We start from the raw sequence: 21,827 nt of genomic DNA, 5'->3' as shown, positions 1-21,827 counted from the left end.
TCATTCAAGACGGCTCGCCTGAAGCGTGTCAGCTCCTTCGGGGGAAGTCTGGACATCCGCGGTACGTTTTTCGGAACGGCATTACGTCATCTGCCGTCTCATCAGTATTCGTCTCCCCACCCGATGCTTGGCCCACACTGCATCATGCCAATAGAAGGGTATGGGCTTTTGTTCTCGACAATTGTGAGGTCGGACCGTATAGTTCGGGATCTAGCCGTCTTGCTCGTGGCTAGTGTTGCTCGACCTCGTCGGGCGGCTGCCTGGACCTTGGACTGGGGTCGGTCTGTCTAAGCCATGGTTCCGGCTCCTCTTTTGACTTTCTCGGCACCCATTGAGGTAGCCGCTGCCTCTCCACCACGCCATGATGTGGGTCTGATTCCAGTGGAATCTTCGGAGATGTCGTGTCGGCATATGGTTCGGGGGTGTTTTGAAACCTCTCCGGAAAGAATGTCGAACTCCTCCTGCTGAGCAGCATCTTCTGGAGGCTCTCGGGGACTGCCCTTCCCATGAGTGTGACCTTCGCTGCGAGAAGTATTGATCGCCTGCTGCCGCCCGGAGTCCTCCTCCCTGAATCGCGCGAGCGATAAAGCGCGAATCTGTCAGAATCGATAGACGTGTTGAATCCGCTGGCCCTCCGATTGAAAATCTAATTTAAGATGCGCAGAGAAGTCCGTCAGTTTGCGTTCCTTTGACAGTTCGGTTCAGAGCGACGATGGTCAGTGACCGCTAGCTCACCCCCTCTCCAGAGCAGCTTCCATTCATCCATTCATTGCGGCTACCGGGGCCACCGCGAACGTCGGCGGCGCGAGGTTCCCGAGGTTTCCGTCCACGTCGAATACAACGGTGAACCCAGACGATATCTGAGCAGATATCCTAGTTTCGGGGTCCCGTAGTTTCTGAGAGCGCCACTAATTGGCGGGTCTTCCGACTAGAGAGTTCGATGGTGTCGACCGGTTCCTTCACGGTTCTCGATGAAAGTGGCGCATCAGTGCTACCTATTCTGGATCCTCGGGGTGAGTGTCGGATACGAATTGTCCCCTCAGAAATACCGCGCTCTTTTGGAAGCGAAGTCTCGAATTAGCCTTGGATCGCTCGTGGTCGAGATGGCCGCAAGCGGATCGAATCCGAGCTGTAGTGGCCTCCGGAGGAAGGCGCCTCTGCTCGAATTTCGGCTGGAAGTTCGGAGCAATACCTCAAAATTGTGAGGATAAACGTTTATCCCGCGAAGCGAGAAACTCGTCGCGCTCTACAATGCTGACTCGACGAGTTTCGTGAGTTAGCGGACAGGAGAGACTAATGTGAGGAAGAATCGTTGATCCTTCAGTGCTGGAAGAGTTCCAATTCAGGGTCAACGCCGAAAATTATTGGAAGAATTTCCGAAAGCTGTCATTCGTGGCGATGAAGAGTCTTGAGCGAGAGACTTCTCATCAGTGTTGGTCAGCTGTAAGTGGAAACGACGCGACGCCGACGCGTAGACGACACTGCGGCTTGCCTCTGAGCAATGTGGGTCACTCAAGTTTTCATCCATCCGTCGTGCGTGACTTGTCTGTTCAGTTTCGCATTCAATTTCCTCCAACTCGACCGGGAGTCGGTAGAAGAGGGAAAATTCCTGGCCAATGGAACAAGTCCCCACGTCCATTCTTCCATAACCCATCCAGCCAGTCATAGTTCATGTCGGTGAACAACATAGGGGGTTCCTCGGCAAACATCCGCTCCCGTCTATACCGCCGTCGCTACGGCGGAGAAATCGTTGAAGAGAATTCAGGCCCGGTGCAGAGATCGTCTAGACATCTAGACCAGGGGTGTCTTAAGTCTGGCGGGCCACATCTGAGAGACAGCTCAGCATTAGTCGCGGGCCACGGGAGAACTACTCGAGCTGGTGGACGACGACACACAGACGAAACTCTCTCTGTGACGACGCTCCTCTAGGCTCCCGATCAAGTGTATTATCTCAAGATCAACTATATGTATACATATATTCCCTCCCTCGGACGCGGTAAGCTTGCAGAATTAGACCGGTGCGAGCTCAATGTTCCTGGGCTTCGTTCGGAGGATGCGCTCGGAGAGCTCCCTCGTCAAGAGACGCATCAGCAACGATCCGAGAACTGAATCCTCGATCTGTGGGAGAGAAAAAGCATGGCTTTGAGATAAGCATGGTTTGCCTATCTCTATCCGGGCGACTTTGTTCCATGAAGGTTTCAGCTCATGGCATGAATCCTAGTTCCTTCTCAGGAATTGTGCGAGGGTTCAGTACCAGATGCCCGACTCCCAGATGCTTCCAGACTCCCAGAGATAAGAAGACTCTCACTCGGCGGGACGGTACCTCTGGGACTCGGGCATCTGGGGCTACACCTCTGCGAGTGTGCTCGGATTGGATAGAGGGGCGTCTGACTCGACCGCTCGGTTCGACGCATGCCCATAGGGAATTCCATTCTCAATCTCCTCATGACACGACGAGAGTGGAGTTGGCACCCGGGATGGTGCTTCCACCTCTATTGCGAGACGATTGAGACGAATCATTCCATTTTCCGGACTGGGTTCCAGGTATGAGACGAAGCCCTCCAAGGAATGTCTATTTGAAGACTTCGAGTGGTCCTACGGAAACTCATGGCCCTCTGACTGAGGTAAGAAATCGTTTGAAATCGCTTGTTCCGCCTCTCGAATGAGCGAGCCCCGAAAGATTCCAAATTTCCAGGGCCCCCGTCTTCCGACCCCTCCGATGAGCAGCCCAGAGTCGTCGTCGCCCCCTCCCCCTCTCCTGTCACGGGGTCGATCCACTAATGTCTCTTCGCCAGACATAATCCCCCAAGAAGTTCTTCAGGGAATTTCGAAAATCGCCCTGGTCAAAAACTTCAACAGGCGGCACATTGAGAATGAGATCAAAGAAAGGCGGCAATCGGAACTCCTTGCCGAGAAGACTCCACAAAATGACACCAAAGTACATACATCGTCTCCGGAGGACGAGGAGCGTCTTATTCTAGATGCCAACAAAAAGTAAGTTCATTGCTCGTCCCCGAAGAGAGCGATGATTCTGGCGATATTATCGGAACCTTGCGTATCATCGTACTGACTATGAGTGAATAACGATTATCTCTCGGGAAGTGGGCGAATCTCGCAGCTCGATGAAGTGGATGAGTACCAAAAACGAATCGAGCAAGAGAATTCCCAACGGAAACTACTTCTTGCCCAAGCTGTTCTCGACAGAGAGCGGAGGACGGTGGCAGAAGTTCATCGCTTGGAAAGAATCAAAACGGAACTCGCGAGACTCGATCACATCCTTAGCTCTGACGTGGCCATACTCAGACGAGAGATCGAAGCTGCAAGCGTCGAATTCAACGAGGCTGAGTGAGTCACGCATCCTTCTGGACGTATAAACTAGGTTCCTTGAACTGATGAACGCGCAATTCAAACAAACTCACTAAAACATTGATCTTCTCGCAGGAAGAATTATGTCCGAATCGAGAAGGAGTTCATCGAGGCCAAATTCTTATTGCATCAGAAGCTGGATCGCAAAGAGAAGCTCACGGAGCACCTCTGTTTCATAATCGAAGAGAACGAGAGTAGAAAAGCGAAGAAACTGCAGCAGCTCATGGATGAACTCAACGAGGATGCAACGCGAGAAGATTATCAGATCCTTCCCGTTTACGACCAAGAAGAGTTGTGTTCGTCCTGTGGTGGTTTCCCCGAATCCACAACGGACGACGAATCGACGAAGATGAAATCTCTCCCTTCTCAACTCGCGCAATGAGCCTATCCGGTAGAAGGACGAGCGGGAGGTCTTCCCTGGCTCACGCGAAAATGTCGGTAGAAGCAGTGCGAAACATCGCGGTAGTGATTCAATTTCGTGTTCTTATAATATCTTGCATCGATTCTCCGATTAGGTATGGACATGAATCGCGGGCTGCCAGTCTCCAGTCAATAACTACTCCTTTGCCTCTCTGCAACTTCACGCAAAGCTGATCCAGACGAATGGATATCCTGATGCTTGAAGGAGTAAATGAATATGAATCAATATATATATATATACAAAAGTATACTTGAGATTGCCGAGCTAGGGTTGGGGATGAAACCTCTGGGACCTGGCTCTACGGATAAATCCGAATAAATAAAGTTCCTCCGACCTGGAAAGTCAGCAGACCTTCTCAATGACGCATTCCACGAATCCATCGGTTCTGTTCTGGCATTCAGACACTGGGCCCTGGGGAGCTCTGACGTTCCGCGCAGGGGCGCGCACAGGATTTTTTAAGGGGGCCAATCGAGTTTCGGAGGGGGCCCGGTGACCGAAATGATGACACACGGTCACGGGGTCCATACTCTCGCAATAGAAGCGGAGGATTTTGGGGGAGGGGCATGGTCCTTTCCCCCCATCTCCTGTGCGCGCCTCTGGCTCCGCAAGCCCTCACTCGGCCAATTCCTAACTTCTCCCATCTTGAGGAATCGGAGCCCACTCTGGGATTCTGCTGCGTGTGTTATTCCTCCGGATTCCTTTTCGGAGGTTTTGCGATGAGGAGGATTGTTCCGGGAATCGGGCATGGAAATCATCTCGACGGCTAGCAGGCGAGTCTGGGAAGAGCGAATTCCCGCCCGGGGAACATCTTGTTCGGGAGAAATCCAATCTGAGCTCAATACGCCAATTCGCATCTATCACCCAGCATGTCTCAAAGAGGCTTGGGGAGAGAAACTCTCCCCACCAGTGAAGCGAATCTATGATGCGTCCAAGTTCATGTTGGTTCCGGTGCTTCCCACACCCTCCGGCGCGGCTCGAATCGAATGCGAAGTTAGGTCTACCATGTTTTTCGATGTCGGAGCATTTAGTCAGGAGTCAGGACTACCATCGAGACCTGAAGTCTCCTTGGACGGTACAGAGTGGCACGGAGCGCTTATTGCTACTACGTGTCGAAAGCCCCTCGAAAGAAGAACGACCTCTCAAAGATTCGGGCGCTCCCAAGAGACCCCTTGGGGAATGCCAAGGCCTCTATTACATCGCTCTCGGTGCAGAAGAAGGAGATGGCTGGTTCTCGTGCTACGCTGCTGTGTTTCTAAGAGAGTACAGACAAGAGCTCCAGCCGGAGAGATGCACTCTTCGTGAGGTCAGAAGTCGAGAGAGTTCAGCAGTTCGATCTACTCTCCCGTAGACAGAGTCCTTCGTTGCGCAGGTATACGAGGCGTTGATGACAACTGTCAAAGAACGGGAGTCTCGACTCTTCTCAGCATTAGGCCCTAGAGGGAAGGGATCTGCGACGAGTCCCTTTTAGGGCGACAGCTTTTTCCATACGCGACTGAATCTAGAACATCAGGGCGATCTGTCTGGTCCTCCCTGGGTGGGCAGATATTGACTGGACACGGAGTCGCCCCTCCATTACTTCGATGGTCTATTCTTCTAATTGGGACTGCTTGGAGCTTCACGGGATATCTTCTGACTTGATCGCCTGGCCAGTAATATCCGTGTTGCCATCTTTGACGGCCGCGGTAATTTTTCACGCAGAGTATCTATCCGAAATTATTCTTCGACACCTTGTAATGGAGAGCATGGGTAGCCAGCTCATCCGGCGATCGCTCCCAAAGAGATGAGAACTTGTCGGAATAAATCTCTGGAAGGGCCGTATCTATCTGGCGTGAATCTCGAGTACCTGCTCTCCGCGTCGCAATGTCTCCAGCAGCTGGCTTATTGTTTGAACGAATCGAGAGGTCTCAATCCAATCAAGATCGATGCTGCTAGATAGCTCGTTCTGACCGACTCTCCGCGCATGGACATCGAGGAATCGATAGCAGGGTCGCCGATTTCAAACCTCTTGAGGAACAGTTTCCGACGCGGACAGGTCCTGCGGGTCATGCCGAGCTCCTCGTCCTCATTCAAAAGGGGAACATATGCCCGCGGTGGAGCCATGACCAAGAGACATGTAGGGGAGAGTCCCCTTACTCCTCCATGTACGTATTACCAAAGATGGCTCAAGCTCCCAGTCTTTCGACTGAACGATTGCGAATCGAATAATAAGTCCGGATCCGGACGAGAGTCGGAGAGCATCGTCGCCCGAGAAAAAGCGCTTGGCCCGTGATACGACAAGCCTGCTATATAGCAACCTACTTCTCACCTTCGCGGGCGATATCGTCGGGGGCGCGAAAGGGCCGTATTTATTCCGGGTCCCTTGACGAAGACCTCTGGAGCCAGAAATATCGTCGTCTGCCAGACACAGAATACGGTTCGAGGAAATTTCGAGTAGTCTTGCGATCTGAATTTCAAGGAAAGATATGCTCGGGTGGAGTTACCCTCGATGATGTCGTCGAATCACCCTCGAGAGGGGGATGGCATGGGGGAGTGGTTACCTGGCAGCGTGCACAGGACGTTCGTATTGAGATTTTGGCTTGCTTCCGCCCCGAGCCCATTTAATTAAGCTTCGTCACTACTCTAATCCAAGTAGCTGAGAACAGCGTTTCTTCTAGTCGGATGCGCTCCCACTCTCCGCGTATACTTGAAGAGCTCGTGTGTTTCCGATGAGGCGGCTACGATTCGAAGTGCAAGAATTTCGGAAATACCGCTCCGTCGTAGTCGGGGTGACTCACCGTACATGACGCATTATTTTCGCTCAAATATCTAATGTATTTGTAGGAAAGTAGGAAACATGCACCTGTTATGATATTGCGCCTTTGCGAAATTGCCTTGCGAGCTCTCATTCCACGCGTCGTATTAAATGTTGTGATCGAGCCGACCAATCCATAGTCCTCCTTATGGGATCTCTGCAAGGAATCTATACGCATCGACCCCATCGGAACCGAAGCAGACGGCTACCAGCGAAAGCGACTGGGGGAGGGCGCAATCTGCAATAGGTGGATCCGATCTCCGCGAAACGATAATTCGAAGAATCCCTATCAGTGGAAATCTCTGTGTCCTTGTGGGATAATCGTACCGATCCCTGTCCGGAGAACAGGGTCATGACCATCATCTATCCGTATGTATTCTCGACAGCAAGGCAAAACCATTTCCCCATGTTTCACCACTTTTCTCTTATCAAGCAGCTCCACGATGAGCTTCTTAGCTCCCTCCCACTTTGACGAGAACTGTCTCGCTCGGATGTTTTGGGAGGGTCTCTGCTCGTGAATCAGGATTCCATGATATACATTCCTTCCTGCAGCATGCTTGAATTCTACGTCGCTGCGTGGGGAACGTCCTCTAAAGCAGCATAGAGTATAGAGCAGTCGGCGTATCCTCTGCCTGCATCCCTCCGGGCATTGTGGGAGTCTCTAGAATTCGAGCTGCTTTCCGTCGTACCTCGGATCGATCACAGGAGCTGATATGGTGGAGAGGATGCATATACGCGACCGGGCTTTCCGGCACGCGCCGTATCTGGCCATTGGCGTGCAGTATAGCGGAGGCATACTCCGCCGGATGATTGACCGTCGCAAGATCGACAACGGCGCGGCGTCTATGACCCAATGCTCGTAGAGGTATGTCCCAGCATCCTTGGGGGTCTCAACCATAATATTGTGTCGCCGATGCAAACTCTGGCATTTAGGGAGAAGAAGGGTCCTCCCCAGTTCTGCCGGGTGACTTTCGATTGTGGAATCGAGGGAGAACGTCATCAGCAGAAAATTTCCGCAGCTGGAATCTCGGGAGTTCTCAGAGAAAGTTCCAATGACGATTTTTCGTCAGAAGTCTGATGCAATCGCCGACTCGCGGTAGTATCTGAAAAGAAATGCAAGGATCGCAATAGATTCAGGCGAGTTTGCGCAAGAGAATAATGAATTCATAGTCAGACGTCTATTTAGAATGAGAGAAGGTCCGCAGAAAATCGACGCAACTCACGTTCGTCGTAACGGCGACCATGCAGCCAGAAAGGCTCTGTGGAGTCGAGTAGATTAGCAGCAAAAAACAGGGAGCAGCTCCGAAAAACAATTGCCACTCACGGTGGGATTCGAAATCGGAACTTAGATAATCGCTGCAATCATTCTGAAGATCTGAAAACGAACAGGTCAAAGAGTGTAGGTGGGAGGTTGTCCAATCGGGAATCAGGCAGCTGAACGTTGTGCGGAAAGTTTCCAAAGGATGGAAGCGACGAGCGGAAAATCGTATCAGGGCAGTTTTCTCGGTACGATCGGATATCGACGGGTTTTTGGCGCTGGGGGCATGGAACACTGTCAGGAATAGAATACATGACAAAGGGTTTGCAATCGAAAATCATGTGCCCGCCCGATGGAATGTGAATTTGCCGCGAACATGAAAACTCCCACGTATTTGCGCGGTCGTACTGTACCCAAGTGAAGACCCGATGCTGGCACCCACAAATGGGCATTTTTCCATACATATATTCGAATATATGTCGACTATGTGATGCGCGCCAATATCGTGTTGACAGAGGTTCTTGTCAATCCCCTCTGCTGATTGCGAGCCGGAGAATACTTCCATAATGACTAGTTGTTTTTCTACAAAACATATTTACACTACCGGACATTGGTGTCGCCGACGATCAGATCGTAAAGACATAAAAGCACTGAATGATCTTGCTTCCGCATCACTCGTCCCACAAGAAAGTCTGGGACACATTCACTCGACGTATTGGATTAGTCTCATACTTATGTTGTTGTAAGCGCACGTTAGAGAATCATATTCACTGCCGTTATTTCTCCTCGTCTGTTTCGACCTCGCCTTCAACTCGAAGAGAACACTCTCCACCGCTGCGAGATCCTGTTCAATTTCCTCTTCGCACAGTCTTATGAATTTTCCGTAGGCCTGATTGTTCTGGGGGAATGGGGTGCACATGAGGGTCTCGATTTTCTGCAAGTTCCTCTCTATCCGATCGATGTCTTTGAGGGCGATCTTGATAATCTCGGCCGTATCCGTTCCCCGGAAGCGAGGGAACCGAAGAGTCCAGAAACACCTCAACGGGCAGGAAATTTTCGATGACAACGACTGCTTGGCCATTTCCCTCTAAGAAGACGGGCCGATTGACATTTTCTTCTCTGGTCACAAGAGTAGGTCCTTTTCGAGCACACGTCGAGGTAACGGTGTATGTACTACCCCGTGGCTGGTTATGGGTATCCAGTCACAGACGGGATACAACAACGCGGCGATTCAAGTTTATGATACCTCGAGCGCGACGGCTCGCCGTCTCGCTCACATTTTGGCTAGCCACGGAGACCGCTTGGGAGCGCTATGGCCAATTCGCAGGGAGACTACGGAAATTTTGACGAACACCCTAATCCGTAAATACCCGGCGATTTCCTTCCCTGGGACGCGGATGCGAGATAGGGTCATGCCACTTCAATTACGATAATCCTGATAACCTCGTAGGGCGATCACGAATGGAGTTCCAATTACTCATCTAAACATCCGACTTAATTATGACTCCGAAACGGGCGAAGTTGGTCGGCTGGTCAGATGATATTTCGCCGTTGTTTCGAGCTCGTGTTGATGTAGCTGTTGTTTGAAATGGACCAGATGTCGCCTCGGGTAGGTGGCACGAGCGAGGATCAGGACGATGGCCAGGCATCTTCCGCGGTTACTGTGAGAACTCATCTACTTCTACGGTTGACGGAATCCGTTGAAGGACCCCGAATATACGCCGTCTCCCTTTGCAAAACAGATTAGTTCCGTGATTTACTTTACAATGTCTTTTCGCTTGGAATTCCTCGTTACGTTATCGCGGATACGGCTCAAATCACGCGAGACTTCGCTCATTCGAGTGCACCCGATCGCGCTTGAGTTGAGAAAATTTTGTCACGGCTCCATTTGATGCTGGGATTCCAGCTGTCACGGCTGTCATATTGGGAAGTCACGAGACCCGAGCGCCATAAATGATGCAAAGCACTGTTAACATCTCACGCAGACGATCATCCAATTATGGATTCTGTAGATATTCGATCTGAAAGTCTATGAGGCCTTCCACATTCGTCGATTTAATGATCGAATACTTGTCTGGAGACATCGATGCTGTCATAGCCGTTCGTCGAACATTCGATGGCGGCAGGGGCTGCGACCCATCTGAGCACTCGGAGCAGCGATCGGCGGATTTCCCTCTCCCGGCAAACTCAGGGTTTACCCTCTGAGGGAGTATCCTCGGAGACCTCTGCACATCTTGGTTCCTGTCCAACTCTGAGAGAGAACACGCATCGTCCTTCTCCGATTCCGTCGGTCGGTGGATCTAGGCGCCAGCCAGAGGAATATTCACATCACTGACCAAACGGAGCGAGGCCCGTAGCGTGGTCCCCCGTGATTTACGCATCAGACCCGGAAAAAGCAAATAATCGGAAACTCGCTGAATCGGAAACTCCCTCGACACGCTCGGAAAAGCTATCCGAGAAGTCTACAGCTCGACGGGGAAACAGAAGGATGAATACTGCATCTCACCCCGCAGCTTCGGGAGGTATCGGGCTCTGAAACCGGATTCGAGTCCGTCGGGCTGTATCCGGGAACGGTAGCATGTGACCTCTTCACAGATAGCTCTCAGAGAAAGGCTTTCGAAAGCGCGTGTGATCGAATCCTTGGCTTCGATCGATCGTCATACGACCAGACTGAGTTTTTCGCACTCCTGGGAGGCTGAGGGGCGCTGATTGTCAACTCGTCCGTATTATTATCGGAAGTATGACATTCCCAGCTCAATAGGGGGAAGAGCTAATTCGCTTCCGGTGATCCGTTCGGCGTGAAAAGACAGCGTTCACTTGCTAGGAGCCGTCTTTCCCCGAGTCAGACTCTTGGAATAGTTCTTTTTGGAGGCGCTCCAATCCTTTCTCCTGAGAGCACATACAGAGCGAGCCTTTGAACAGTGGGTCGAGGGCTCAGTTTTCGCCTGGATATCACTGTCTCGAGCCTTGCCTCACGATTGGGGTCGGCAAGAAAATTCGAATTAAATTTCTGCACTTGAAGTCTCCGGGTGTAGGAGCCAGATATCCGCGCGTATCCGTACGATGAGAAGCAGGAGAGTCCACCTTCGACTCGCGGGTTCTTCCTTAATCCGGTGGGGCCACATAAGGATCACGGCAAAATTCGCGGATATGTGATGGAAGCGCTCCCGTCGATGAGTAGGAAAAACAGGCAAATGGGCGAGTCTGGAATTTGCTCAACATGATGCTGTGAGCAAACCGCGTGGTCCTAGTTCCCTCTCCCCTCATGTTGAGTTCTCGAAAGGCTATAAGTTAGCATCATCCCGCGCGCTCTGGACAGCAGTTACAGACTGTGGAGCAGAGACGTCCAGAGCTATAAAGTGTCATCCACGGGGACTGGAAAACGATTCGGAAGCTGTTTGTTCATCGGTGAAACACTGATTCGGCTCAAGAAAGCGTGACGGGTGACGTTTGTGTTGTGTGTGGCAATTGGAGAAGGAATTCCCAACAGATTCGTCTCAGGGACATATACGGAATCAATCTGCATTGCCAATTTCCGAATTACGAGCTCGAATTCTGCTATCGACTGTTGGCGGTATCTGTCGAAATTTTTCCCCGGAACTGCCTTTCTCCTCTCAATCGCACGGTCAGACGGAGTGCCTGCGAGCTGAAGAGAGATCCGCAGGGAAGAAGTGAGTGGAGAACGAATTGAACGAAAACCCAAAACCTACAAAATCGATAGTACTTCAAAGGTGCTCCTCGGAAGAGTATTAGCTCTAGGATCCCTCCATCATTCGTACTCCGCTTCCAGATCGAGGTGCTCAATCGAGACTCATCTGCCGCGATGCACGGAGGACCAAGTTTTACCCCTACCTCAGCGACAGGTTAGTTCCACCGGCATGATAGCGACTCAATGGCTCTCAGCATAAAGAGAGTTAGGTAGGCAAGGGCGGCGTTTCTGCCACATTTATGATCTCTGTGAATATATCGCTCGTGTTTCACCGAGTTGCGCGACGCTCGAGATGTGACGCAGACTCGCGGGAGTTCCATCACCTCTTGCAACTGCGAGGATGCCGAGGTGACTCCGGCAGCCATCTAACTCCGGCATTCAGAGGATCTTCAGAGCCTCATTCCGTTCGGCCTATAGAGCTCAGTCTCGTCTTCCGAACTCTCCGGATAATTATGGAAATCCGGGAGCTAAAATTTTCATCAGCTGTTATTGCTTGAAACCTTGAATGTACCCGAATGTCTGTGTCGTTCCTGGCATTGATGGATCAGGAATAGTGGCGGATACAGGCAGGCCCGACGAGAGGGGGGAGTGCCGGGACCTTTTCCCCGGGCCCAGAGTTTCCAGAGGGGCACCCAGCTTAGTCTTTAGTCTAATGGTTTGGTCTGCGTCCTAAATCTCCCCCCTCTTCAAAAGATGCATGGAAAGGAAACTGCTGCTCCGACTCATTCGTTCCATCACTTTTCTAGTAACAGATCACAGACCATGATCGAGAGAAGTCCATGCCCGAATTTCCCCCGAGCCCAGAATTTCTCTCTGCGGCCCTGGATACAGGATCATCATTGCCTATTACCTGCTGCTCGGTCGCAGCAGTGAGTGTGCAGATGCCTCTGGCATGTCCAAGATCGATCTGCATTGCCGATTTCTTAATCGCCTGAGGTCTTCGGGGCTGACACCTGGAATCTCCACGGGACCGAATCAATGTCAGTTTCAAAGAAGAAAGACAAGCCACAAACTGTGCTAAACTATACGGTGTTTGTCGATATCTGGGTATCTCGCCAAGGGTGCGCACCCGTAGCGATCGCATGCTCTGCTCGCATGACTTCCAAATGATTCCGGTGACTCTCCCTTCCGAACATGAGCAATGAGAGGAAGCGACCCCCACTATGTGGACACTGTATATCGTCTTCCATTCAACGCGCTGTCCATATGAAAAGGAGCGACTACGTATCAATACTGCTCATAAGAACTCCTGCAGCGGACTCGACGCTCGCAGCGGCTTTCCGCCAGGAACATCACATCGGGTTCGAGAGCGCTCCCGACTTCTGACACATCTTTAGTTTTTCGCTGACGATCGAACAAACCACGGGAACAACACCGTAAATTGAGTTTTGCGTTGCGGACTTCTCCCGCCCTTCGCGAGTCGTCTGTTTTTAGCGACTCTCTCAAATAACATGGATCCCTTGATGAAACCTCCATACAGACATTCAGAAACATATGAGCTTGGTGGGATCCCGCGCAAAATTGGAAATAGCGAGCTATCCGCTTCGCTTCTGCATTCTACTCGCGTTCGAGGCGTACCCTTTCTCCCTCATCGGAACGTCGTCGTTCATAGCCCAGATGGTTGCGAGCGAGGCGTTTTGTTTCCCAGCCATCAAGAAATCCAGCAGCTGGGTTTCGACTAGGTCTGACAGGAGCTTGCTCGTCGACGGTACAGGACATGCACCTTCCCCGTACCTGATATGGCCGCGTATGCCACTGCAGGCTGGCAGTGCAAACTCGTTCCCACTATCAGTTCACGATGGAATGTTTTCCTCGCTGCTGTGTACATTTCGACCGATGAATACCCACTGATCGGAGTGGGATTATTCTGCCGCATATTCTGAAGAGCTCAAGAAGCGGGACTCCCTTTAGAATCCCTCCGAAAGTCTCGATGTCGCTCCAATGAGTCATTCCGCACAGGAATCTCGGAACTTCTGAGGGAGCGCTCCTCGTTGCGCGTTGCTCTCACGCAGCAGCAGCAGCAGCAGCAAGCTCATGGCGCTTATTTGAAGGAATGTAGGCGCAGCTCCTTTGCGGAGCTTAGCTACAGGACGTCTCGACAGGGTGCACACGCGCGCTCAGTCTTTCCGTGGGACTTGAGATTTCTGACAAACGTAGAGTATGACTCATGTTTGCCGCACTCCGTTGCATTCCGCGGTCTTGGCGGCCACCGACAGACAGAGGCTCACTTCTGTTCGAGAATATTCATCTGCTCCTTCTGAATGCATAAATCCGCTTGCAGGAAAATCATCAATGCTTCTTCACCCGAAACGACATATACGACATATAGGTAGTCCGCTCCTGAGATCATGGACAAAGACTGATAGATGCTGCATGTTCATCCGAAGAGGAGAAGTTCAGCATTCCCTCGTATCGCAGGATGCTGAGTCGGAAATCGCTAGGTGAATTGGTCGCGCTTCGTCTACACAAATGATCAAAACAGCGCCTGAGAAAATCTCCTCGAATCCGGCTCAGACTATCGCTTATTCGATTATGTATACTATCAATCCCTGTCATTACTATTCGTCCCTGGCGAGAATTTAGGAGGAGGAGACGACAGACTCGATGGACGGAGAATCGAATCGATCAGGTGACACATGTTGTCGCGAAACATTTTCCGAGACGAATATGGTCCGACCAGAGACTATAATTTTCCGGAGCACCGTCACATGCTGCGTCATCGGAACAGCCCTCCGGAAATCTACGAGGGATGAATCGATAGCTCGATCGACATTCCGATTCCCGCACGTCGCGGGAGCGAATATCAGTTTTGGGAGAATGATTCTATGTATATGCATCTGTTATCGATCGGTAGAACAAGACAATGACCCTCTCCGCGAGCTGACGACTCCTGAATCCCGAAACGTAGACCCGTAGACATCTCGACGAGTGTATTACCGGATCGCAGCGATATCCGTGACGCAGCATCAAAATCAGATAAGATGGGGCTTAGCAGCCCTTTCGAATGGCGCGCGTGTGATCGACTCGCGCGGAAGCCATCCATAGCTTCAGAGGCAGCTGATAAGCTGAGGCAATAGAGTTCATTATCCCGGGAAGGAGTCCAATCCGTGATTGGAAGCCGAAACGCTGAGAATTCCGGGCGAAGTATTTTGACAAGCTCGCTCGCGGACTACTCTCCATCCGCTGGTTGAAATGTTGTTTTTCCGATTTGACTCTACGTGTCTCCTCCCCTGGGCACCAAGGGTGATCCCTCTCCCTGATTACTTATCCTATGCCGTCGGCCGAGGCAGTGATTGACGCCCGTTGACTCTCGAATTTTTCCAAAAGATCGAGACTTGTATTGTTTGACAGGAATGTCTGTTGTGGACACATTCTTCCCTCCCCACTCTGCAGCGTCATAGTCACCTACATTTGATTACCAGCGGAGCGAACTGATAAGTGATTAGGGAAATGAGGGGAAATCAAGAGTCCCTAGTACGGAGAGACCCCGCTTTTCGTTCGGAGAACCGCTGCACGGGTGTTGTCGAGCTGCTCGTTTCAATTACGTCGAGGGAGTGAAGGAGCGCCAAAACCAGTGTTTTCTCGAGTGTTCCTCAATCGACGATAATGGGACTTCTGAAAGAGCTTTCTGAACGAAGTCCTCTGATTCCAGGCCCGGCGAATGTCCAGACCACCGTTTACCTCTACGTCGCGGCTCTGTTGTCTGCCGTTGGTGGTTTTCTCTTCGGATATGATACCGGTGTTGTATCGGGAGCTCTACTTCAGGTAAGGAGTTCTTCGACGCGAAGATCGGTCCGAGACCGAGGAGGAGCCCTCATCTGAAAATCTCATCAGCCCGTCGAAGGTCCCTAAGAATCGAACGATCCATTTCCAGCTCAGAGATCACTTCAAACTTGATCTGGTGTGGCAAGAGTGGGTGGTAGCGATAACAATCGCTGGAGCTTGGTTGTTCGCCATCCTAGCCGGTAAGCTCAACGACCTGTTAGGCCGCAAGTTCATCGTCATCATCGCGTCGAGTCTCTTCACTCTGGGCTCAGGATTGATGGCCGGTGCTCAGAGTCGCTGGTGGCTACTATCCGGTAGATTGATTGTCGGATTCGGAGTGGGTACGTGTCCGTTCTCAATATTGCGAAGCTTTTCCTCGTCGAATTCAGTCGGCTCTCTGATCTGAGCCGCAGCGAGGCATGTCAACGAGCGGCTCCAGCCCGAACGAACGCTCATAGTAAGCTCATGAACGTTCCAAGCTCCCGGCATCTTTCTCGACTAGGTGCGTGAGCCATCGCTGGCGGGGAGACGAGAACACGGGGAAGCGTCTTTTGCTTTGATTAAGGATAACAGCCCGCATACCATCGGGAAGAACTTCACGATCGCGTTTCTATTTCATCGACTTCTCCTACTCAATGGGATACGGGATATATCACTCGATTCCAGAATTATTGCGCACCTTGGAATCTGAGCGTCTCGCCAGACAGAATCTGTATCTTCGGATCGGCGAAGAGAGATTCGGAAATCTCGGAAAAATGCCTTCGCGGTCAGGGCCTAGCCCGCTCCGTTGAAGCAGCCCATACAGCCCCCGAGTAATCGTCTCAAAAATAAGGGCTCAGCTAAACGTCATTGCATTGCGGTCTGCGGCTCTGGAGCGACGTGACGCGTTGACCAGAGCTGCAGAGCCTTTTCGTATCACTCGTTCGCACCCTCCTAACCTAAACCTCCGTTCCCAAGGCTTGTCCTCGATGACCGTCCCGCTGTACATCGCAGAAGTTTCACCCATGCAATACCGGGGGAAGTTGGTCACTATCAACCAACTCTTCATCACTGCGGGACAATTTTGCGCAGCCGTCGTAGACGGAATATTCAGCACGGACCCTGACAATGGATGGAGGTAAATCCCGAGGCAAATGATCGAGCATGGGAGAAAGAGCGGGAGCAAGACGATTCCAATGCGAAAGTTGGAAACGTAATCGTAATTCATTTTCTAATTGTACAGGTTCATGCTTGGATTGGCAGCCGTCCCTGCCGTGTTTCAATTCACTGGCTTCCTCTGGATGCCTGAGTCGCCGCGTTGGTTGGCTGGTGGGTTCGCGTTCTGAAACGCCACGCAATCTCACTGAATTTGTTCAAGAAGCGAAAACTCAACGAACGTTCTCCCGTAGGCAAAGGACGCAACGATGAAGCTTATACAGTGTTACGCAAGCTGCGCGGTAAGAATGCTGACATCGAAGATGAATTCAATGCAATCAAAGCGAGCGGCAAGGAAGTCAACGCTGAAAAGTGTAAGTTGCAGCCGTTTCCATCTCTCGCCGAGAGAAATGCCTCGATTCAACGAGCGAATACGAAAGCGCTCGGGAGAATTTTCGATCGCACTCCAAGAAAACGGTGCGGCTTTTTACAGCGTGCGCGATCATCGAAGTTCTCGCGGACCCTTTCCTCCGGAAACGACTTCTCGTCGGAGTGATGTTCATGGTCTTCCAACAAATCATAGCCATAAACACCGTCAGTATCTGTCCTGAAGATTATCCGAATGCCCAGCGAGAAGTTTTCTATGCATTCCCTTAAAGTATCCTCGTCCGCTAGGTGATGTACTATTCGGCATCAATAATCGAGATGGCCGGCTTCCGGGATCAATCGCAGGCCATCTGGCTCAGCGCTGGAGTGGCTTTCATCAACTTTGCCTTCACCATAGTGGGCGTGCTCCTCGTTGAACGAGTCGGTCGACGAACACTTACGCTCTCTTCGCTTCTCGGTAAAGAATCCCCTTTCGTCCGTAACTAGCAATCCGAAGAATCCTTCGGGGCCCTCTCTTTATTCCGGGCGATTCCAAGCTGCCATGAGCGATCATGATATGACGAATTCGACTCGGTGAACATCTAAATTTGTCCCTCGAAGGCGTAATCTTCTCGCTCGGAGTGCTATCTGCCGCATTCTATGCTGGTAACATCAATTCCCCTGCGGTCACGTTCAACGTCTCGGACTCATCACCCTGCGACGTATATGAGTAGGTTCTGATTCAGGTTTTTGGATCCGGTGGTTAAGGTGACACGAATCGAGTTCTAAGGACAACATTCCGATCTCAGAACTTGCGGGACTTGCATCGCCGACAGTCTCTGCGCTTTCTACCACAACGCAGATAGCCTGAAAGCTGCCTGTGTCCTACGGCACGTCAATGAAACTGCCCAGCATCCTGTCGACTGGATCAAGGAAACGTCGATGTGCCCCGTACCGAATCATCTCGGCTGGATAACTTTGACAGGCCTCGGTCTCTATCTCGTGTTCTTCGCACCGGGTGAGAGCTCGCACAGTATACTCGAAAGGACTCGGCAATGATTCATGTACAGGGTTTGAGTTTATTCAAACGGAATATTCGAAACCATGAAATACGAATTATGGCCGAAGGAGAAACCCAAAGGAGGATGCCCGTCAGCAGATTAACCTAATAGATCGGGGCCGGCTGCTGAGTCGGCAGGAGCCCAAACCTCTTCTTGCAAAGTACTCGTTGTTCAGAGTACTTGTCGTCGGGTGAGAACCTTGCGGGATGCGCACTTTTCGTGGGTTTACCCTCTAAATCAGTCATCTTGAAGGTGTACACGCGCTCTCCTGAAATGAGATCAGAGATTAGAGGAAGTTCGAGGGGAAGCTCAGGGATCGACCACAAACAAATTCCTATCCGGATTCGTTGCCAGCTTCCGACCTTCGAAACGGCGACGAATGTAGATAAACGGAATTTCTCCCGAACCGGATCGCTCGATTCCATCCGCCACACTGGACATGACTTCTCTGTGGGATCGGGGAGCAGAAGCGAGAGAATCGACAAGTCTCAGACAGGCACGTTGTAGATGTTTATGCTGCGATCATCCGAAATGGAAGCGAGGCGGCTCCCGTTGGGGCTGTAAGCGATCCCCGTCACTTGTTGGGAGTGTGCGGTAAACGTGTGCAAGCAGTCTCGCGCTCCGATGTCCCAAACCTTAACCGTGTTGTCGGCGGAGCCTGTGGCGAACCGTTTGCCGTCGGGTGCGAACTTCACGTCCGCGACCCAGCTGCCGTGGCCGTAGAGCGTGGCTGCTAGATGGACATCGGTGCTCTGATCCAATCGGCGGACTTCATAGATCTTGATGTGTTTATCATCTGAAGCCGTAACGAGCATCGAGGAATCTGGAGAGAAAGCAATGCCTCGAACAGGCATCGCGTGGCCATCCAGAGTTGTCAGAAGTGCCGATGTTTGCAGGTCGTATATGTTCACAGGTCCATCGATTGACGCTGTCGCCAGATATTTCCCATTCGGGGAAAAGGTCAATGCCATGATGAACTTCCCGGTTGTGTCCAGGTCCCCCACCATCTTCCGACTCTCGACTTCGAAGAGATGGACTTTCCTCTGCTGAGTTCCCACGGCGATGAGCCGAGAATCCGGCGAGAAAGCCACTTTCCAAGCGTGGTGCTCATTAGACTCGATAACATTCGTCTCTTCGCCGGACTCCAAATCCCAAAACTTCACTGTAGCGTCCAACGCGCTGGATGCCAGAAGAGTGCCCTCCGCGTTAGCAGTGACTGAGTTCACTCCGAGACAATGACCCTCGAGAGTGTGTTTCAGTTCTAGTTGCCTATCCTCGTCCCAGACCCAAACTTTGACCGAATCATCGAGACTTCCGGTGATGAGTAGGTGCTCATTCGTTTTGACTGATCTGACCCAGGTGCATGCCCAGATCTCCTCCGTGTGAGCATCGCTTTTCGTCTGGAGCACAGAAAACGCCATGTCCGCTCTTGGATAATCGGCGCGATTCTGGGTGATCGGCAATTTCGCTAATTCGACTCGTCCTCGAATCCTTCCGAAAGCTCCGAGCAGATAATCGGGCGAACGAGCGGGTTCACAAGGTACCTAGAAAGCCGGGAGGATCCGTAAACGATTGATATAGTTCGAATCATTCCCGGCGGAGGACCTCAGTGTAAGGGAAGGCGAAGCAATGGAACTATCGCGCCTCGTGTGTCGGGGGTACTGATTGAGCGGGGAATTCTCCGCGAGGATCATCATCAATGAGGCGCGGGACCGGCGATCGATCGCTCATGGGAACTTCCCGGTGCACGTGCTTTTGTGCTGGCGGCATGAGGCGGACGGAATCGTCAACAGCCATCGAAACAGAAACATGTCGATTATCGGGCTAAGAGCCGGGGAAACTCGTAGCTCCCAGACCTAGGAACTCACCGGCGGCGTCGAGGTAGTAACGAAGACGCATGGTTCTAGTATTCTTGCAATGAAGAGTCGGTGATATTGCACGCGGACACACTGGTCTGCCTCGAGTGTTTGTATTGGTCGGAAAGCAGCCGACGCGCTCCGGGCGCAGCCGCAGTCGGGTTAGGGAGAGGGGTTTCTCAGCAGAAGACGGGATTTCAAGGACTGCCGCCAAATTTCGAGATCTAAAGTTCTCGTTCCGTCGGGCAAGCTTCACTCTGGACCCGTTTCCCAGCGAGGATCCCTGCGCGACTCCTACTCAACGATCGCTGTAGATAGAGAGCGTCGAGCTCACTCTGGTCAGTGAATGTGAGCCGCTCCCCGAGGGACAGCGCAGTCTCCCATCTCATGGGGAGATGGGGAGGAATTGCCAAACTCTTCCATGTGATATTATGATCGGATCAACTTGCAGACAATTACACTATTATTTATTTCCCCGGAGCGGACTCGGTGTCAGAGGACAGGCGTGTGTCCAGTTGAATGATGAATTCTAAGCCCAGTCTGACATTTCTCAATGCAGAAGGGAGAATTGGAGTGCTCGAAGCCACTTCTAGCATTTTATTCTCCATGGCGCGCCTCAGGCTTGTGAATCCAATTGCGAGAGGGCATTCCAAGTCTTTTCCTTTCGCCTTCGCGGAAGCACCCCGACAGTGACCAACCGGCTTCCTCGTCCCCTCTGATGTTCAGCTCGACCAAACAAAGACTCGTCACAGATTTTCGCAAACTCCTTGTTCGAGTTACTCTCCTGAAAACGGCTGCAGCTCTGCCGGTGGCTTTCGAGAAGAATCGGAAAGAATCTGCGAAAAGACAATGGAATTATACTTCTTTATTCCAGGAATGGGTCCCATGCCTTGGACCGTAAACAGCGAATTGTACCCGCTGTGGTGCCGCTCCACATGCTTCTCAATCGCGACATCCTTCAATTGGCTCTTCAATTTCTTAGTCGCGATGACGTTCCTGTCCCTCACTGAAGCTCTCACACAGCAGGGTGAGTTCGCGTAGCTGGGGACACCCAACGAAGGGGAGATGCCTGATGACGATGGGAGTGATAAATGTCTAACAATTCCCCTGACTTTCAGGAGCCTTCTTGCTCTATGCTGTCTGTGCCGTTGCCGGATTCATTTTCTTCTACTTCATGCAGCCTGAGACGAAGAACACTTCCTTGGAAGACGTGAAAGCACGTTCGAACCAGGCGGTCACGATATCCCGACATTGAGGCGCTCCGCTATCCATTCCTTCCATCGGTTTCGGAATATCCTCTCGCTTATTCTGAACGTTGACTATGATCGTTGACATTCTACCGGGGTGCTGTCTTCTCCTTCGAGCCGAGACACATCTTAAGAGAGCTTTGTCTCTGATGCTCAATCGCATGAAATTTCCATAGATCTTGTGCTAGGCGAACTATAATTTAAGATATTTATACAGAGCGCTGTGAGAAGTTCTGTGATGCCCATCGATTCCTCGATGCTCTTTTTCTAAGAGGTCGTGCCATCAGCCATGTTGATCCGCATTATATTTTTGTATATATCGATCTGAGTGATATATGGGTCAAATTTGATGTCCATAAACATGACTTACCGGGATTCCTCGGTCGTCTTCCCTAGGTCTATCAGATTTTTTGATCGGTCGTTCCATGCAGTCCCTTTCCCTCTGCTTATCGGAGTCAGTGTGGCCGAGACTCGTCCGTATGCATTCAATATCATTACGTTGAGGAAGATCGCCGTTAGACTTTCACTTTACTTTTCCCCGTGTCCTTTCCTCCCTTTTACCTTCGATAAACTAGGGAGAGTCGCCGGTGAGAGGCGCACTAGATGCCGTGCCGACTCGGGGATTCTGGATGGATTCAGATTTAGGATGGACAGCGAGCGATGAAAGCTACGAGAATCTCATCGCGAAGCACCTGGGAAGCAAGTCCATCCGTGCTTTCCCATGTGATTCAGATTGTACATCATCACTTCGCCCGAAAATCAGATTCCACCGATAAATTATTCAAATGATTATCATCGGCTTCCCACTCGAAAAGGTTGGGATAGATCAGAGTGCCCAATATCAAATGAGTTT

General features: G+C 51.4%; 3 protein-coding genes across 3 annotated transcripts; 2 read left to right on the top strand and 1 right to left on the bottom strand.

The window, feature by feature from the left end:
- Window positions 1-780: 780 nt before the first annotated feature.
- Window positions 781-3,748, top strand: Gorab (Golgin, RAB6 interacting). The gene is made up of 5 exons (XM_003737226.1): window positions 781-1,013; window positions 2,545-2,624; window positions 2,696-2,994; window positions 3,103-3,345; window positions 3,442-3,748. The coding sequence occupies exons 1-5, from the start codon at window positions 941-943 to the stop codon at window positions 3,746-3,748; spliced, it is 1,002 nt and encodes a 333-aa protein (XP_003737274.1). The 5' UTR covers window positions 781-940.
- Window positions 3,749-11,377: 7,629 nt separating this feature from the next.
- On the top strand, window positions 11,378-21,352 carry LOC100902910 (proton myo-inositol cotransporter). The gene is made up of 13 exons (XM_003737186.2): window positions 11,378-11,507; window positions 11,627-11,699; window positions 15,198-15,310; window positions 15,420-15,651; window positions 16,268-16,427; window positions 16,533-16,618; window positions 16,699-16,818; window positions 16,938-17,038; window positions 17,120-17,288; window positions 17,432-17,540; window positions 17,620-17,828; window positions 20,602-20,754; window positions 20,846-21,352. Exons 2-13 carry the CDS (start codon window positions 11,660-11,662, stop codon window positions 20,980-20,982), a joined length of 1,629 nt encoding a protein of 542 aa, XP_003737234.1. The 5' UTR covers window positions 11,378-11,507; window positions 11,627-11,659; the 3' UTR covers window positions 20,983-21,352.
- LOC100903055 (WD repeat-containing protein 61) lies at window positions 17,958-19,821 on the bottom strand. The gene is made up of 2 exons (XM_003737187.2): window positions 19,740-19,821; window positions 17,958-19,415 (listed from the first exon to the last, which is right to left on the bottom strand). Exon 2 carries the CDS (start codon window positions 19,290-19,292, stop codon window positions 18,360-18,362), a length of 933 nt encoding a protein of 310 aa, XP_003737235.1. The 5' UTR covers window positions 19,293-19,415; window positions 19,740-19,821; the 3' UTR covers window positions 17,958-18,359.
- Window positions 21,353-21,827: the final 475 nt, after the last annotated feature.

Source organism: Galendromus occidentalis, unplaced genomic scaffold (genome assembly GCF_000255335.2).
Source record: "Galendromus occidentalis unplaced genomic scaffold, Mocc_1.1 scf7180000075420, whole genome shotgun sequence".
NCBI classification, from domain to species: domain Eukaryota; kingdom Metazoa; phylum Arthropoda; class Arachnida; order Mesostigmata; family Phytoseiidae; genus Galendromus; species Galendromus occidentalis.
This window is presented reverse-complemented; position numbering and strand designations above follow the sequence as displayed.

Coding starts and splice junctions, on each gene's coding strand:
- LOC100903055 (XM_003737187.2), bottom strand. CDS start 19,292: ATGGCGTTTTCTGTGCTCCAGACGAAAAGCGATGCTCACACGGAGGAG.
- LOC100902910 (XM_003737186.2), top strand. CDS start 11,660: ATGCACGGAGGACCAAGTTTTACCCCTACCTCAGCGACAG. Junction 11,700..15,197: donor TACCCCTACCTCAGCGACAG/GTTAGTTCCACC, acceptor CTCTGATTCCAG/GCCCGGCGAATGTCCAGACC. Junction 17,039..17,119: donor AAATCATAGCCATAAACACC/GTCAGTATCTGT, acceptor CTCGTCCGCTAG/GTGATGTACTATTCGGCATC.
- Gorab (XM_003737226.1), top strand. CDS start 941: ATGGTGTCGACCGGTTCCTTCACGGTTCTCGATGAAAGTGGCGCATCA. Junction 2,625..2,695: donor CTCATGGCCCTCTGACTGAG/GTAAGAAATCGT, acceptor CCAAATTTCCAG/GGCCCCCGTCTTCCGACCCC. Junction 3,346..3,441: donor GTCGAATTCAACGAGGCTGA/GTGAGTCACGCA, acceptor ATCTTCTCGCAG/GAAGAATTATGTCCGAATCG.